The following is a 16,800-nucleotide window of genomic DNA, read 5'->3' on the forward strand; positions in this document are numbered from 1 at the left end:
TGTAACATACACTCATAATAACAAAAGTTACCCCCAAATTCAATGGATCCTTATGTGAGTTAAAAAATTATATTAAGTCTCGTAACTTAAAACACTAAAAACGTAATAAATCTGTAAAGCTGTATGGTGAAGTCTTTAAAGAAGAATAACTTGTTTCTTGTTCATAATTTTATAGTAATGAAGTTCATTTATACCAACTTTTTTGTCTTCATTTTTATTTATTTGTTGACATTCTTATAGATTCTCTGTATACAATTATCTTGAGCACATGTCTGCACTGTTTGTATATTTGAATGTTTTTCAATAAAGATTGAGGAAAAAAATTGTCATAAACATCCATTGAAGAAAAAGCTGCCTCCAATTGAAAATTTGTCAGTTTTAAGTTCTCATGATGGGTACAGATATTTCGATGTTAATATGAAAGTCACTGCACTGAAACATGTAAAAAAAAATCAGTTTAGTCTAACTTTGACATTTAAATTCAGCATACCCCCAATTTCATCCATATCAATGTGAATAAATCAGAAAACATTTCTAGTATTGATCATTTCAAGAAGAAAGTGTCTGGATTTGGTATAACAAGAAAACAAATACACCTTTTCCGTTGCAGCTTGATCATTTATTTTAGGTTTAGATTATGGAACAGCTGTGTGTGTCTGTCTGTGTGAGTGTGTTTATCCTTGGTTCATCAGAGTAGTATGTGAGCTCAATCCAATTAAACCATCTCATGTGGAGAGAGACCAAACTAAAAATTTTGGTACAGCAATCCTTAAAACCAAATAAAATGTCCATTGGATTCTTAATCCCACTCTTAAAAAACAAAACAAAAAGGAGATGTACTTTGCAAATTATAATTACGGGCTAACTCTGCTCTTTTCCAGGATATGAAATCATTCTGTAGTTTTTGTTTTTCTTCCCCAAACTCAGTAACACTGCATCCATCTCCATTCTAAAAACAAATGGCGTGGCCAGCCGACCGTGTGGTCAGCTGTGGGAGTACAGAAGGGGGGGCATGTAGCTACATTAGTGGCATAGCTGAGCTCTCAATATGAGAAAGCTGACACACTGGACTTGGTCTCTCGTTTCATATTGTTCATCATAAAAACTGATTCAGTCTTGTTTTCTTCATTGGACAAAATTTTATTCTCCTTCTTCACTCCTTGTTGTCGTTGTTCTTCTCTTTAGCATAGTTGTGTGTAAAGAGAGTAGCTGTTTGGGTCGGCTCTAGCAGCGTTTCTCCTCTGGTAACGAGTGGAAGAACTCCATGCAAGCTGCCACTGTTGCATTTAGTCCTTTTCTGGCACCAGCTTCAGCACTTTGCCAATGGCGATAGTTTTGCCTGGAGGAGTAGTGTATGAGGAGGGATGAAATTGTGATACAAGACTTCTGTGATTGTCTTTATATCAGGACTACATGAAAAATAAGACAGTCACATTTATTACAGTATCTCTGCTGTAACATTTATATCTTTTGCTTCCTTATAAACCAGCTGTGAAAATTCTTTGAAGGGTCATTTAAAAATTACCCACACCCACAGTGACCTTACCTTCGTCTCGCAGCGTGAATCGTCCCATCTGAGGGAAGTCTTTGAAGGTCTCTAAGCAGATGACTCCTGCTGCCCGGAGCCTGGCGATACACACCTGGTCCTGCTTAACAAAGCGTGGTCGTGTTTTGCTTTTCTCCCCAGTTTTCTTGTCCACCAGGCAGATTAAGGCCTGCGGTCAGGATTTAAAGAGTTAAACCACGCTACACTACAAACTACAAATACACGTTTCAGCAACAGCTTGTAAAGTAGAGCAGGTAACTTACTGTGATTTGCACCTCTTCAATGCAGGTGTGGATGTGAAGGACTGCATTGTAACCGGGACAAATGATTGATTTGTGCTCAATGATGACGATCTGAAACGAAAGGAGCCATTGAGCAACATGAAGAAAAGAATTTTAAAATCAGAAGTCAGTCAGTTTTATTTGACTTATTCCTAAATACAGTATTCAAACAGTATCAATTTAATAATGTCTCTCCATATTTGCATATAGTGTGTATTCAAAAGTAAGTAAGTAAGTAACTGTCTGAGAACCACGTGCCAGTAAAACGTGTTTTTGATAAATGAGTTAGTAAATGCCAGGTGCCTCCAGAGACAGAATATTTCAGTGCCTCATTCTCCATCTTTGTTCCACCTGGGTTCTGTACACTTGCCCTAAACACTAGACAATAAATAAAATCACAATAATGCTCTGCAACAAACAGGCTGCTGACTGACTGACTGACTGACTGACTGCTACAGTGGCTGTGTATAAATGCCTGGCTTGGATTGCACAGCCATCTCGCCCACAAAGACCCTGCTTGGACACACCCTATCCCCAACCATTTAAAGCCGTTGCTATGCCAACCTGCAGCAGACAGCGGGTTGGAAGGAGATCAAATACAGGAGAAATGTTATCTGTTGGCATCAAATGGAATAAATAAGAACTAATGACTGTGAAACTCAGATGTATGATGAGAACACCAGCGTGATGGTGACTTTCGCTGTCCGGTTCTCACCTGTGCGTCAAAGGTGCGACCAGAGTGGCAGAGGTTGTCAGGGCTACAGAGGATAAAACCAGGCAGGATTTCTTCCTCCTCGATCCCCTTCAGCCTCAACTTCAGATTCTCCCCTGGACTTGCATCGTCTGTTTCCACATCATCGCTCAGCAAGCTCAGTACCTCCACTGTGTGCTGCAACACACACACACACACACACACACACACACACACACACACACACACACACACACTATTGTGAATGTATGTTTTCAATAAACAAATAATAACAAACCGGGTGCATGGCTGGTGTTGTAAGTTAAACTGGATCCTTCGGATTACAGGATCTTCTTTGCGTCTAGGCTGCAGCACATTCAATGTAAGAATGAGGCCTTGAAGTTATTTCTAGTAATGGGTTTATTGGTCCCATGTGATAGACGCAGCAAAGTCATACAGAGGAGATCTCACCCTGTTTGGCATCATGACCAGCTGCTGGGCTTTACTAATGGATCCAGACTCCAGCTTCCCGAGAATGACCGTGCCCATATCCTGTAAACAGACACACACACACATATATACACACGTTTAAAAAGAAAATCAGAGCAGTTCAAATCAGCTATCCACTAACTTCTGATTGGCATTATTCACGTACACAGAGTAAATACAGGAGCAACAGGAGCAAATCCTTGCTTCAGTGTAAAAACTTATATTAGCTAGTCTTACATGTATACAGAGAATAGCATTACAGTTAGTAATGCTAATCCTAAGTAAATATTCTGATGGTATCATTGTGCTGAAAATGTACTGATGAACTTTGGGAAAGCAACTTTCATTGTTGCATCATCAGGCTATTGCTCAATGTGTTTTTGTCATCTGACTTTTAAACCAATCTGTGTTACATTTACCTAGTAACAGCTATTTGATTGGTTAAAAAAAGAAGAAGAAAACATTTCCTCATTTAAGCACCTTGGACCCATTGAGTATATTTACACTCCAGAATACATTCTAGCTCAGCTAAAGAAATTCTTTCACATTTTCAGAAATGGGAGATTTTGTTGACAGTTAGCTGAGAAAATCTTTGTCACTGTGAGACTACCAGGCAACCAGGAGAGGCTCAAGGAGGTCACTGTGCCCAGCTACGAAATAGCACATAACCCTTTAATTAAAAGCACAATGTGTCTTTTTAAATTTTGTTGTTTTTTTTGTATGGATTAATCAAATGAGATATAGCGAGTTAGTGGGTGAGCTTTAGAGGTGCAGGGAGGTGGATTTTATTACCTATGGACAGAGCCAGGCTAGCTGTTTCCCCCTGCTTGCAGTCTCTGTGCTAAGCTAACCAGCTGCGGGCTATGGCTTCATATTTAGAGTGGCATCAATCTTCTAATCAAATTCTTAAATAGGCTTTTCCCAAATTAACAAATAATCCCTTTAACAATGCAGTCAATAAAGCAATTAAGTATAATGGCAGTCAAAACATTGTTTGTATGCATCATAGAGATAAACTTTAAAATCATTCAATCAAGGATTTTACCTTTATTTTGAATTATTTCTACGTTATCATTCTCCTATTAGCTTTGTTCATTCAAAATGTTTTAGTGTTATTATGGTCATTACTGATTGACTTCAGCTGGCAGCGTAAATATAATATAATATACTGATAATGGCTGATTTCCAGTACCCAACAAAATAATCAGGGTAATTGTTTTGTTCACAGCTCTGTGGCCCTGCTGAAAGCTTGCTGTACAGTATGTCTTGGCAAGGCAGCCATTAGTATGCAGCACCCAGTTAACCGCACCATAATCCCCTTACATCAGGACAACACCAGTTGGGACTACTTAGTCATATAACTGCTACATAAGGCTCTTATGCAATCACAGCAAGGGGAGTATTTAAAGTGCATTCAGAAAGTATTCAGACTCCTTCACTTCCTCACTTTTTTTTTTTTGCAAATTTATCAAAGAGGAAAACCTGAAATATCACATTGACAGAAGTATTCAGACCCTTCATTCAGTATTTCCTGTTTTCTTGGATATGACATTATAAACTCTGCACAGCTCAGGATGGATGGGTCATTTTCAGGTCTCTCCAGAGATGTCCGACTGGGTTTGAGTCAGAACTCTGGCTGGGCCACTGAAGGAGATTCACAGAGTTTCCCCCAAGCTACTGCAGCGTTGTCTTGGCTGTGTGCTTGGGGTCAAAGGTGCTTTAAGTAGTGAGTAAAGAGTCTGAATACTAACATCAATGTGATAATTAATTTTTTTTCCTTTCTAATAAACTTGCAAAAGTTTCTAAACTTCTGTTTTTGCTTTGACATTATGAGGTATTAAGTGTGGATTGATGAGGGGAAAATAAAACAATTTTAGCATAAGGGCTGCAGCGTAACAAAATGTGAAGAAAGTTAAGCGGTACGAATACTTGTATACATGTAGGGACAACTGAGAGATCTCCAAAATAACTCGATTCCACCAGTGCATACAGTATGTGTTGAACAGCTTCCAACTCCTAAACAGAGATGAATGCCAAGAAGCTGAATTATCTTTAAGAGAAATGACTATATAGAGGGTTGCAGTGTGTGTGTGTGTGTGTGTGTGTGTGTGTGTGTGTGTGTGTGTGTGTGTGTGTGTGTAAGCATGTTGATGTGCTCTTGGAAAACAATCCAAGAGGAAGGGAAATAACAAACTTGAGAGGGAGCAAAGAATATTTTGGCAAAGTAAACAAAAACCAGAAGAAATTTGACGCCCACTTATCTGCTGAGGACAGTGCGGTGCAGAAGACAAGCTGTCACAGATTGTTGTTTTCTCTCTGTTGAGAAAAGAGAATCAAAGCCCTCCAGCTGCTCACCTTGTACTTGTCTACGATAGGTAGTCTGACTGGTCCGTCGCTGGATCTGGTGAAGTTTGGCAAACTGTCCAGGTGGGAAATAAATGGCAAACCCCTGGTAAAATAAAAAGGAAAAAAAAAGATTGGCCATCACCAGAGTTATAAAAATTCCACTTGTGCACTTCCTGTCAAAAATGTCTTCACGAGTGCAGCCGCTGTGTCTTCTCATCTACGAAGGTTGATTTGTGACAGCACATGACTCTTATTTCAAGTGTACTGCGGCAGATGTTTTTTTTGATCAAACCACAGCTGAGTATAAAGTCTGAAGCAACAGAAAATGTTGCAGCCAGCATTTGGAAAAATCCAGACTCCACACAAACCAATGCATCGACTAAAACTAAAAAACCCTCATAAATAATAAAAAAACCTAACCACAGAAGACGGAGAGAACAAATCTGCTCAATACTTTTCTGTAAAACCAGTGAAGTTTAAAGACAGTCTTATTCATGAATTTACCACAATGTGCACAGCTTATCAAGTTTCTCTTCAATAACTCCAATGAACTTGTTATGAGTGCATGTCGACAATCCTCACCCTGCACTCCTTAATTAAAATTGGTATAATAAAAACATCACTAAAATGTCTTTCATGAATGGTCATGTCTGAATTGCATCAGTCTTTCTGTTCTCTGAGCAAATGCCTTTCATTTTTGAAGACCCTCTTCATACTCGCTTGATTTAGCTTGAAAGCACAAAGCAAACTTCACAAGTCTATGACATGACGTGACCCTTCGTGCGTCTCATCATGTCCTGAAATTAAAAAAAGTAATTTAAAATTTAAAATAATAAGCAGAGAGCAGAGCGCTGATCTACTTAAGCAAAAATAGAAAATGCACATTTTTTATTTTCAAGTATTTTTCTTTGTTCAAGTGAATAATACATCAGTGTTTAACAAAGGTTCATTTAAGTTTAGCAATTTTGTGTCTCATATTATTATTAAATTGTTGCATTTTATGAGATACAATAAATAAAATCAACAACATTATATTTGCATTATATATATATATATCTGCCACTGGCCGCCCTCTGCTCTCTAAATATCAGCACTGGCCATTGAAAAACCCAAATCTGTCGACTGCTGACTTACGTGTACCAGGGGCATTCAGGTACAGGGTCCTTGAGGTTGGCACCTGTGAGTCCGGAGCAAGGCATAAAGTGGATGTCCTTCTTGGGGTTGAAGCCCACCTTCTTCAGAAATGGCACCAGCTTCTCCTTGCACTCCTCATACCTGCGGGGAAGTCAACAAAAAGACGACATTAAAACAAATGAATAACATCACTGATGAAGTCACAGATAAACAATATCATCACTGATTTGCTATTATCTTTAAATTTGACTATTGTAGCGCCAAACGCAGGACGGCCACTGACACAGTTTTAAAGCAAACATAAATACAAAACTGTTTTTATCCGGACCCTGTTCACCTTTCTAGGCTCCAGTTGACAGTGGGGTCATCCATCTTGTTAATCAGGACAATGAGATGCTTAACTCCTGCTGTTTTAGCCAGCATGGCGTGTTCCCGTGTCTGTCCACCCTTCTCAAAACCGGTCTCAAACTCCCCCTTTCTGGCAGAAATCACCTGATACAAAACAATGAGGCAGGGCACAGGTAGTTCCTCCGTTTAGTGATAAACATTTAGGAGAAGCGATGTCTTCTTTAAATAAATCCTAAGAGTTTATTTATAAAACATACAATAAGAATGGTTTGACACACAAGAATCTCTATGTCAGTAGAGGATTTAATCTGTGTGTCTGAGGTTTAAGCCTAGTTAGCAGTTAGTTACGGTTGGCTCTGTGTCCATGTCCATCTCACCAGGACTGCCAGGTCAGCTTGTGACGCTCCACCAATCATGTTGGGGACAAAGCTCTTGTGTCCGGGGGCATCAAGGATGGTGAAATGTTTCTTCTCAGTCTCAAAGTAAGCTCTGCCAACCTCAACTGTCTTCCCCTTGTCTCTCTCCTCCTGGTTCGTGTCCAGAGCCCACGACAGGTACCTGTAACAACCGTCTTTATTTATTATGTTTTACAAAACTGTATTATGAGGACTTGAAATTTCTGTGCAGGTGTGGCAAACAAATTTATTTTAAATATGGTAGGTCAAATTTAGAGCTTCTGGAGCCGTTATCAACATGTTTAAAAAACTGTGTTGTGAAATTCCTTCACATTATTAAAGATGAACAAAATAAAACTTTATTTAAAAAAAAAAAGAAAAAGGCATGTTGTTTTTAGACAAAAGAACATCAAACAAAAATGAAATCCAGCTGCATAAAAGGAAACACAGCAGTCACCAGTTGTTGTGGAGAACTATTAATTTAGAAACAACACAGGCCTTCCTCACCATGTCTCCCTGTTCTTTTCTTTCGCTTCTCTTTCATATTTTTCCAGGGTTCGCTTGTCCACCATTCCAGTTAAGTACCTAGCAAGAAGAACACATAAAAAAAAGTGAGATGTCCATGCAAGTTACGCTATATTCATTTTATCTGTGGCCTTAGAGCGAAACCGAAGCTTAAACTGAACAATAATGTTGTGCAAAAGGCGACTTGTTGCAGTGTAACTGACGCTTTTGTGAATGCTACAACTGTGAAAGATTATGCAATACAGAGCGCATAATATGGTTTTCTGCCAACAATAAGCTCTCAATTTTTGTTTTTAATTTTCTGGGTCTGAGTTCTAAACAGTGGGCTAATTTAATGGCACAAAATATCACATTTAAAAGAAATTCAAGTACTTAATTCAGCCCTTAGACATTCCTTATTCATTGTGGAGCCCCTAAACACTGTGATCGGGCCAACAAGACATAAAAAATGGATTACGCACATGATCTGTCCTCCGATAGTTGATTTTCCGGCATCTGGCACATAAAAACAAGAGAACATCTTTTAAGATGAATCAGACTTTCTATAAGAGAGAAAATAGTATCCACACATACACACGAGACGCACCCACGTGACCGATGAAGACCACGTTCACGTGTTCTTTCTTGGGGGCGTCTGGCGGTGCCGGAGCCACTTTGGGTACAGGCATCTCCTCCTCTTCCTCCTCCATCATCTCCTCATCCTCCTTCCTCGCGGCTCCTTCCTCACATGCTCCTCCTTCCCCGAGTTCCTCCTGTCCTCCACCTCCTCCGCCTCCTCCGGGCTCCTCCTTCTGCTCCCACGTCTCTTCCTCTGTGGTCATGTCTGCCTCCGTGCCTCCGTTCTCCACCGGAGCTGGAACCATACACATTTACTACACCTACAGACCTGTTATTTCTCCGTAACGTCTGGACGCCACAGACGACTCGCAGCTTGGAGGGTGGAGGAACATAACATAGTTTTTGGCTGGAATGAAAACTTGCAGACAGACCATGAGTGAGTGTTGACTGATTCTACATCCTGGACTTTATTCAAGCCCAGTTTCTGCCAGTTTTATCTTTCTGCCACACTTAAATCATTTCAACACATTTGCACAAAAATTTGGAATGAGATCCTCTCATGCACATTTCAAACACGTACAGGAACAATTCCAACACAGAATTGCACTGAATAAAGTCGCCTCATTCATTTGCACCTCCTGCAGCATTATCATTCACATGCTTTATCTTAGAAATGATGTTTCTTTGTGTGTTATTATAGGTAATTATTGCTTATTATGCAGGTCTAGACATGTCATTTCACTCTATTGTAATTGTATCTTGGTTAGAGGGAGCGTTCTGCAGAGAATATTCGCTGCTATGCTCAAGAAAACTAATGTCTAACATTGTGATTTTTACAGTTTACAAGAAATAAACTGTCACTTAAAAATCAAATCTGTCAGATGAACAGAAATGTTTTTTATGTCTCAACAGCTGCTCATCCCTCTGTGGTTTCCAACCCAAAGGTCAACAGTTGATTGTGTCTTAGCATAGCTGCAAACATAATGACCGTGGTGTTTGATTTCCAGGTGCACCAACTACTTCCGCAGCTGTTCCTTGAGTCTACATATGTAGTATATGTCATATAATAGCACATGTTCATAAAATTAATTTACCCTTACAAATAATCTAAAAAAAGCCGCAAGGCTTCACTTCACTTCTCCTAGGCCTGTCCATAATGTTCTGCCGAGCAAATGACTACAACTCAAAAACAGTAACAAGAGCACACTGAAATCTGCTGAGCCTTGCAGGAGACGCATCTTCCCATGGCAACACACACAAATAAGCCTCCAATTTTCGTAACTAAGAAATTATGCAGCCCAGCAGTCATGTACAATGCCTATTTTCTTCTCATGCCTAGTCGTTTATAATCAGCCTGTGAGAAACTGCTACTGGCAACTCAAAAAGCCATTTATGCCTCAACTTTGTTACATGTTGTAATTATACATTTTCTTTTAGACACGTTCAGAAAAATTGGAAGGGGTGTGTAATGTAAAAAGGAAATCTTTTTTCTATGCTACATCTGATCATTTTGTTTTGCCGTCCTATGTGTCTCTCTCTGCTACAACTACAGTGCTCAGCCTCTCCGCTAAAAAACAAAAACACCACCAAATCTTTGTAAGCTGAGTAGAGGCGCACAGCATTCCAGGCCAGGCCAAAATTGTGAATGAACCCGACACAGGCAAATGACTGTATTTTTCTGCAGTAACCAAATACATTCAAATTGCTCTAACACACGGCAGGCCAGGGCCTTGGACATGCAGTTCTTGACACATATCACAGCATGTGCCAATGGTATGTCTATTTCGGGCATGGACAAGTGAGGTTGCATCATATTATACGTAGGCCCATGCACACGGGTTTACCTATGCCAGCAATCTAAATACGGTTCAGTAAGTTACAACACAAGTAGAGATTCAAAAGTGACATGCAAACTTTCCTTGTCTGTATGAGGTAGGGTCTTAGATTTCAACTCTGGCTGCAGTTCAAATTTGCACACCTGAGCCTTGAACCACACTGTCATGTGGTAAAAATCTGCCTGACAGCCAGGTTTGTCATTTAATAACCTGGCCGTGCAGTGCCTGGAGTGCACTGTGGATGCATACCGGCTGTTTCTGCTACCTCCATGCTGGCAACTGGATCAGGGGCACCTTAGAGGAGAGAAAAACAAAGCATGTCAAAACTTTCATAAATATTTATTAGACAGGGGTGGACACGCTTTACGTTTTGTTGTGACTTGTTACTGCGTAATAAATAAGCCATTGCACTATTACAACACATGACTAGCACTCGAGGCGACTTGTTGATTAGTTAGTGGAAATGCGATAACTGTGGCACTGGCTGGACTCAGCACAGCGAGTTGCAGACAGGAAGGCTGACTTAGCTGGATTAGCAAGCAAGCTAGCAAGTTAAGCTAACTTCCAGCCAGCTGTCTGGCGTTAACCTACCGTCTGAAGCCGGCATTTCCGCAGCGCTGGTTTGAAGGAAGCTCGGTACAAACACCGGGGCGTTGACGTTGGGGACAAACGGCTTGGCGTTGACGTTGAGGGCGGCGAAGGCGGTAGGGAGCCCCGCCGCGGCAGCCGGGGCCTCGGCATCCTCCTCCAGCTCCCACGAATCCGGGGCTGTATCTCTCGGGTCCATCGCTCCTTTCTCCTGAGTTGACAAGCTTTCCACTGCCGAGAAAGGCGGATGATTTCTTCCGTTCCGTTAAAACGCGTTTAGTTGCTGGTGTTTTTTAGACTCTTAGCAGCACGTTTGGTGGAGTCCCCATTGCTTTGTTAAAGCCTTGCTCTAGCAAGCATATGGAGCCCGTAGCGGACGAGAAGTGTTCAGCCGCTGCACGTCCTGCAAACACCGCTAGAGGCCAGCACTGGACCTCTGCTGTAATCTCACAGTAACTACCTACCTTTACATTTTAGCTTGTATCTGCGGGTAGACTATTAAAAAATAACCTTAAAACTATTAAAAAAACATAACAAAATGTTTTCTTATTATTTTTGTTTATATTAACATTTCTGAAACACAGAAAATACAACAAAGCCTATAAATAGAATTAAAAAAAACCATAGCATCAAAGTACAAGATTGGCAATGTAACTGAAATATTATATAAAGTTATACAAATTATATTAAAATTCAATAAATAAATTCATTGCGAATACGTTACATAACTTTAAAGTGACGGCAACAGGGAAACTGTGCTAACACCTGTGTCTCCTCCCTCCTCTTTCACTCTTTGGCATCAGTAACTCCTCCAGCAGAGATGGCAAAAGTGGCCTCATTCTCAGGCATGTCGGGACTAGAGGAAAATCACAAAGAGATAAATAAGCAGAGCAGTCAACAAACCTGATTGAATTAAAATGAAAAAAAACATGATAGGCAAAAGACCTTCTATTTTGGTGTAGAAAATCACATGTCAATGACTACATGGCAACAGAAAGTAAAACTGTGGCTGCAGCTGACATTATATTTAAAAAAAAAAAACAACAAGTATATAAAAAGAATTAAGGGTTTAATTGCTTTGTTATTAATTTAAACAATAAATGATTGTGATTAACTGAATTGAAAAAAAAATATAATGATAAAATATAATCAAAACTATAAATTACAGCAATTAAAAAGAGTGACAAACCCAACCTTCCTTGAATTTAGACAAAACAATAATTTTCACAAAGTAAAATTCCACTTAATCACCTGTCAAATATTTTGGCAATTCTCATCTCTCCACGTCCCTTCCTCAAACTGATCCGTGTGGTGGAGGCGTGAGCCAGGATGTGCCCACCAATTGGCTTCTTGGGATCAGCTTGAAACCTTACACAGGGAAGAAATAAAATCCTCTCATTAAATCTTCAAATAATGTTGCTCCAAATGTTATAGCATATTTGTAGGACAAAAACATGTTATTAAGAAGCCTATTTAGAAGAGATTGAGTGAATTTGCCATCTCTTACGTCATTCCTGCTCCGGGATCAGCGGTCATTTGGTTGGTGATGAACACGGCTACATTGTACTCTGAAGTAAACATAAATGAAAGCCATTGAGATATCTCATGCCTGGGTAGCATCCTAAAATAATTGTAATTATAGGGAACACTACTTTTATACTGTGACCACCTATATAAGATATAAGACCACCATGCATGCACCTTGCAGACATTCTCTTTATATATAGATGAGTGACTGGTGTTTGTGGTTTTTACATATATGCAGCACTCTCGTGGTTCAGACCTTCAGAGATCTTCTGCAGTCTGGAGAGCATCTGGGCCAGTTTCTGCTGCCGCTCAGCCAGCTCCCCCCGACCAGAGAAGTCTACTCTGAACAGAGCCATGATGGAGTCGATGATCTGGCAACAGGGAGGAGCAGACAAGAAGGCAGACTCAAAGGCTGAAAGCCGGGAAGGATTCCTTCTTTTAGAACTTATGCCTGATGTTTAACTCTTACATTTCCTTGAAAACGAAACAAAAATTGTTCAGTCTAAATCTCCAACATGTGGAGAGGATGACTCAGGCAGAGGAAGAAGTAAAAACCAAAGAAATGATGAGTATGTCACAACATGTTTGTAGAGTGTTTTTTTTAAACTCACCAACAGTTTGAACACTCCTCCCTCCTCATGGAATTTGGCTGCAACAAAGTCCAACAGCTCCATCTGGTGTTCACCTGGAGAGAGAGAGCAGACACAAGTTTAATGCAGAAAACCTCACCAGGAGATTAAGTGTGGCAATACACAACACAAGCAATGTGTTGTAGTCTAAATGTGTACTGTGTGTTCGCACTGGTGTAGGCCCGGGCGTATAGCACATTGTCCAGCACAGCATCGTGGTCCACATTAAACCGGTCAGCGATGTCTCTCAGTCTGTCTGGACGACTCAAACCAGGCAGTTACAGGTCAAGGATAATGTCAGATAGAGTAACAGATTTAAAAACAGAGTAGTGAGAGTACAGGTGCATTCTGATACGTACTAAAGAAATATCTCTCATTAACACGTTTTTCTAAAGTCGTTCTCACCGGACCCAGAAATATATATTCATAAATAATGTATTGGTTTGTCTAAGATCAAGTTAATTTGCAGTTAAAGCCTCATGCACAATGCACCTATATTGTGGTATGGTTGTTCCCATTATTGTGAGGATACAAGGTGTTCTCTGTGTCAATGAAAATGACTTTCCCGCCTGCGTAGCCGTCCTCGCCTGGCAGCTGAGCAGCAACTGGAAAAAGACACCACAGAGTCTGTTTAATGCAATTTATTTGATTTGTACAGTACTGTTTTATAAACCACTTTGGAGCAGACATCTTAAAAAACGGCTTCTTACTCACCACAAAGTGTGTGAGACAGCTGGGTTTTTCCTGTACGGAACTCTGTAACATGAAACAAAGTAGGGAGTTAAGAGCTAAATACTGCAAACTGAGTGATATTATATCAGTGTAATCATACAAAATATATTTAATTATAAAAAGACAACTTCTCACCTCCAAATGCTTCGGTGATTGCCATACTCTCGACACCTCCACCCAAAAGTTTACTGCAAAGATAAAAGAGATATGTTGTAACAGGTGTGCTATGATTTAGGATTATTTACACACATTCACAATAAGAAACTAACTAATTTTTATCCACCCAGCCAAATCTCAATGTTTGCTGATCGCTTCACTATTCAACTCGCAAATAGATGTTACAGTAAAACTGAACTAAAACTGAAAACATCATTAGTAACGTAAACATCCTCGCAAATTGAGGTATTCATTGTTAATTTCACTTTGCTAAAGACATGTAGCAGATTAAGAAAATTCAGTTATCTATAATGCGGCCTGTCAGACCACAATGAGATATGTTCAAGATATATCATAATATTAAAACAGCTAAACTCCCATATCTCCCATCTCGTACATACACACACAATACAAACTGCTGTATGATGTTGAGTAGTGTTAATCCTACAGTCTACATGTTGAAAAGAAATCTTAACTCAAATTCCTGGCTCCCAGTCGTGATGTGGAACACCTGCTTCCTCTTCGCACTGTACTCAAAGGCCGTCTGGAAACCAACGTTCTATAGTTTAAAGAGAATTACGTGACATATTAAATGTTCTGTAGGGTATTTCTCTGCTAGTCCAGTCCTAGGCCAGAAGGAGTAAGTAGTACACATTGAAGAATTCACAGAGGAAAGTTCCATTTTACCAGCATTTTCCCTGCAGCTTCTTTGATTTTTTCCACTTTCGCTTCTGACAGGCCCTTGATGTTGCACAGAGCCTTGCGCGTAGTCATCTGGATCCCCTTCACAGTGCAGATACCCACTGACTTCAGCTTTTTGATGTCTGCCACATTCTGTGGTCACAGGCAGGGAAGGAAAGAGAGATGCTCACATTGAGTGTATTAATATCCTACTTATGATTGGGTTTTTGCAGAATGCTGGTTATGTTTTGCACATGTAAACAGATAATCCTGGTTTCAGAAACCTTAATACGTCCTTTTCCAGGTTTTGAGAAATCTGGATATACTACCTGGATTTCTCTGAAAGAAACCGGGATACTATGGCATGTAAACACCTTATCCAGGTTTCTGAACCATCTCATAGTGGCTGAGATGTGAGAAATCAAGACACACCTGCAGGCAGACAATCATAAACCTGGATACTGTTATGATCATCAATACAGGGATACGAATGACCAGGTTTTTCATGTTCCATGTAAACACCATATCCCAAAAGTAATAAAAGAATGAAAATCACTGCATCAGTCTAACCGTTTTTTTCCCTAAAGCACATGAGCGCCCAGACTGTGTGCCTCTCTCTCTCCCTTCTCCTTCGCTATCTCCTTCCTGTTACTCTCTGCTGGTCCTCCCGCCTCCAGAGCTGTATAGTCCGGATCTGCAACTGCAAACCACCTACTGCCCTCATGATCCTGTTTAACACCTGCAGCTTAACCTGCTAAAATTTACTATAATTAATAATACTTATTATTAATGTTATTAGCTTTCATTATTACTTTTATCAATAGGAACACTACAGTTGCCATTACATTACTATTACTGCCGCTATCACTGTTATTAATATTGCTATCATTGCATGTTCTTGTTCTTTTCCTCTGCGCTCTTTCTTATCTCCTGCTTGCACGCTCTATCTCTCGCTCCCTCTCTCTCTCTCTCTATCTCTCCCAACCCGACCAGTCGTGGCAAATGACCGCCCACACAGTCCGGTTCTGCTCGAGGTTTCTGCCTCTTAAAAGGAAGTTTTTCCTCGCCCCTGTTGCCTAGTGCTGCTCTTGGTGGGAATTGTTGGGTCTCTGTAAATAATATTATAAAGAGAAGTTCTAGACCTGCTCTATTTGGAAAGCGCCTTCAGATAACTTATGTTGTGAATTGGTGCTATACAAATAAAAATTGACTTGACTTAATCAAAGAGAGGATAAGACTCAAAATCAGGATACTAATGTACACGTAAACACACTCACTGACAGGTGATTTTTGATCTGATGAGTATGTTTCAGGCCTGCTGTTTACTCACAATCCCATGTTTCTGTAGGAGGTCAATGTCTTGGAAGAAGGACTCCTGTTCAGAGAAAAAAGAAATTTAAGTGACTTAGCTGCTGAGGAGTAAACCTGATTAATGAAGACAAGACTACAGCTTTTACTTGACAGAGTGGTTATAGTGTAACTTACTTGTACATTATTTTTTTTTTTTTTAATATTGGGCTGTGACACCATTTCTTTACAGTGTTCATATATGGACTGGATTTCAGCTATTTTTAGACAACACTAACAGCAACTTCTTTAAACGTTTTATAGCTGTGGAAAGCCATTGTTAGATAGCAAATATGAGTTAAATTTAAAAAAGAAAAAACAAACAAACAAGAAAAAAAGATTAGCTAGCTATAGCTCACCTCATCATCATGGAAGCCAGTATCATCTTCAACAACCTGATCTCCTGCAGATTTCATTTTCAGTGTAGTATGGGTCAAAGGCTGAAGATAAAATGTATTATTATATTCAGTTACTGTCAATTAGCAAGGATATTTAGCCAAGGTCATCACAATTAGCTAACCTTTTTAAGCTAGTTAAATTAGCTGCTAGCACGTAGTTCTGTTGCCTTTCAACAGCTCACAAAATAAATTAAACTGTCTTTATTGAAGTTTACAAATTAACTTGTTCGTTCATGTGAACTAGTACACAGCGATAACATTAAGTTACTGGCAGAAGAAAGAATACCCTTTTAAGTTAAAAAAGCTAGCAGCTCTTTTGTTCTTGAAGTGACTTTCTTGCCGCAACTGGCGGGAATTTCTGACTCTAGACGTGTTCAAGTGCAACCGGAAATTAGAAGTTTGCAAGTTGAATGGACATACACGTAGGCTATCTAACCCATATGATTTTACCCACTTGTTAATACTTGGTACTTTGAACCAGGGGCGGTACTTGGTGACCTTAAGGAATACATACAACTCCAAAAAGTGATTTATAGCAAGTTTGACCAAAAAAATACCAATTAGTTTCTGCTTTAAGCCAAAGGCAACATGTTA

At 39.8% G+C, this 16,800-nt stretch overlaps 2 protein-coding genes across 2 annotated transcripts; both read right to left on the reverse strand.

The window, feature by feature from the left end:
* Positions 1-597: 597 nt before the first annotated feature.
* On the reverse strand, positions 598-11,108 carry gspt1 (G1 to S phase transition 1). The gene is made up of 14 exons (XM_023395525.2): positions 10,740-11,108; positions 10,398-10,442; positions 8,342-8,608; positions 8,217-8,250; positions 7,738-7,815; positions 7,213-7,393; positions 6,825-6,979; positions 6,488-6,628; positions 5,363-5,456; positions 2,990-3,070; positions 2,543-2,716; positions 1,810-1,899; positions 1,547-1,715; positions 598-1,339 (listed from the first exon to the last, which is right to left on the reverse strand). The coding sequence occupies exons 1-14, from the start codon at positions 10,933-10,935 to the stop codon at positions 1,287-1,289; spliced, it is 1,758 nt and encodes a 585-aa protein (XP_023251293.1). The 5' UTR covers positions 10,936-11,108; the 3' UTR covers positions 598-1,286.
* Positions 11,109-11,222: 114 nt separating this feature from the next.
* On the reverse strand, positions 11,223-15,185 carry dmc1 (DNA meiotic recombinase 1). The gene is given in 12 exon segments (XM_087170867.1): positions 11,223-11,592; positions 11,988-12,104; positions 12,244-12,304; positions 12,520-12,634; positions 12,875-12,987; positions 13,065-13,156; positions 13,425-13,497; positions 13,607-13,648; positions 13,760-13,812; positions 14,257-14,339; positions 14,468-14,614; positions 15,114-15,185. Coding segments are annotated over 12 exon segments (1,038 nt in total). The 3' UTR covers positions 11,223-11,522.
* Between the last annotated feature and the right edge of the window lie 1,615 nt (positions 15,186-16,800).

Source organism: Seriola lalandi, unplaced genomic scaffold (assembly GCF_002814215.2).
Source record: "Seriola lalandi dorsalis isolate HSWRI2012SDOR001 ecotype SW California unplaced genomic scaffold, Sedor1 jcf7180002054965, whole genome shotgun sequence".
Lineage (NCBI taxonomy): Eukaryota > Metazoa > Chordata > Actinopteri > Carangiformes > Carangidae > Seriola > Seriola lalandi.

Excerpts from the sequence above, each read along its gene's own strand:
- gspt1 (XM_023395525.2), bottom strand. The coding sequence starts at position 10,935 with ATGGACCCGAGAGATACAGCCCCGGATTCGTGGGAGCTGGAGGAGGAT. Across the intron at positions 10,443-10,739 it reads GGAAATGCCGGCTTCAGACG|GTGCCCCTGATCCAGTTGCC; the intron begins GTAGGTTAACGC and ends CTCTCCTCTAAG. Across the intron at positions 8,251-8,341 it reads GGTCTTCATCGGTCACGTGG|ATGCCGGAAAATCAACTATC; the intron begins GTGCGTCTCGTG and ends TTTATGTGCCAG.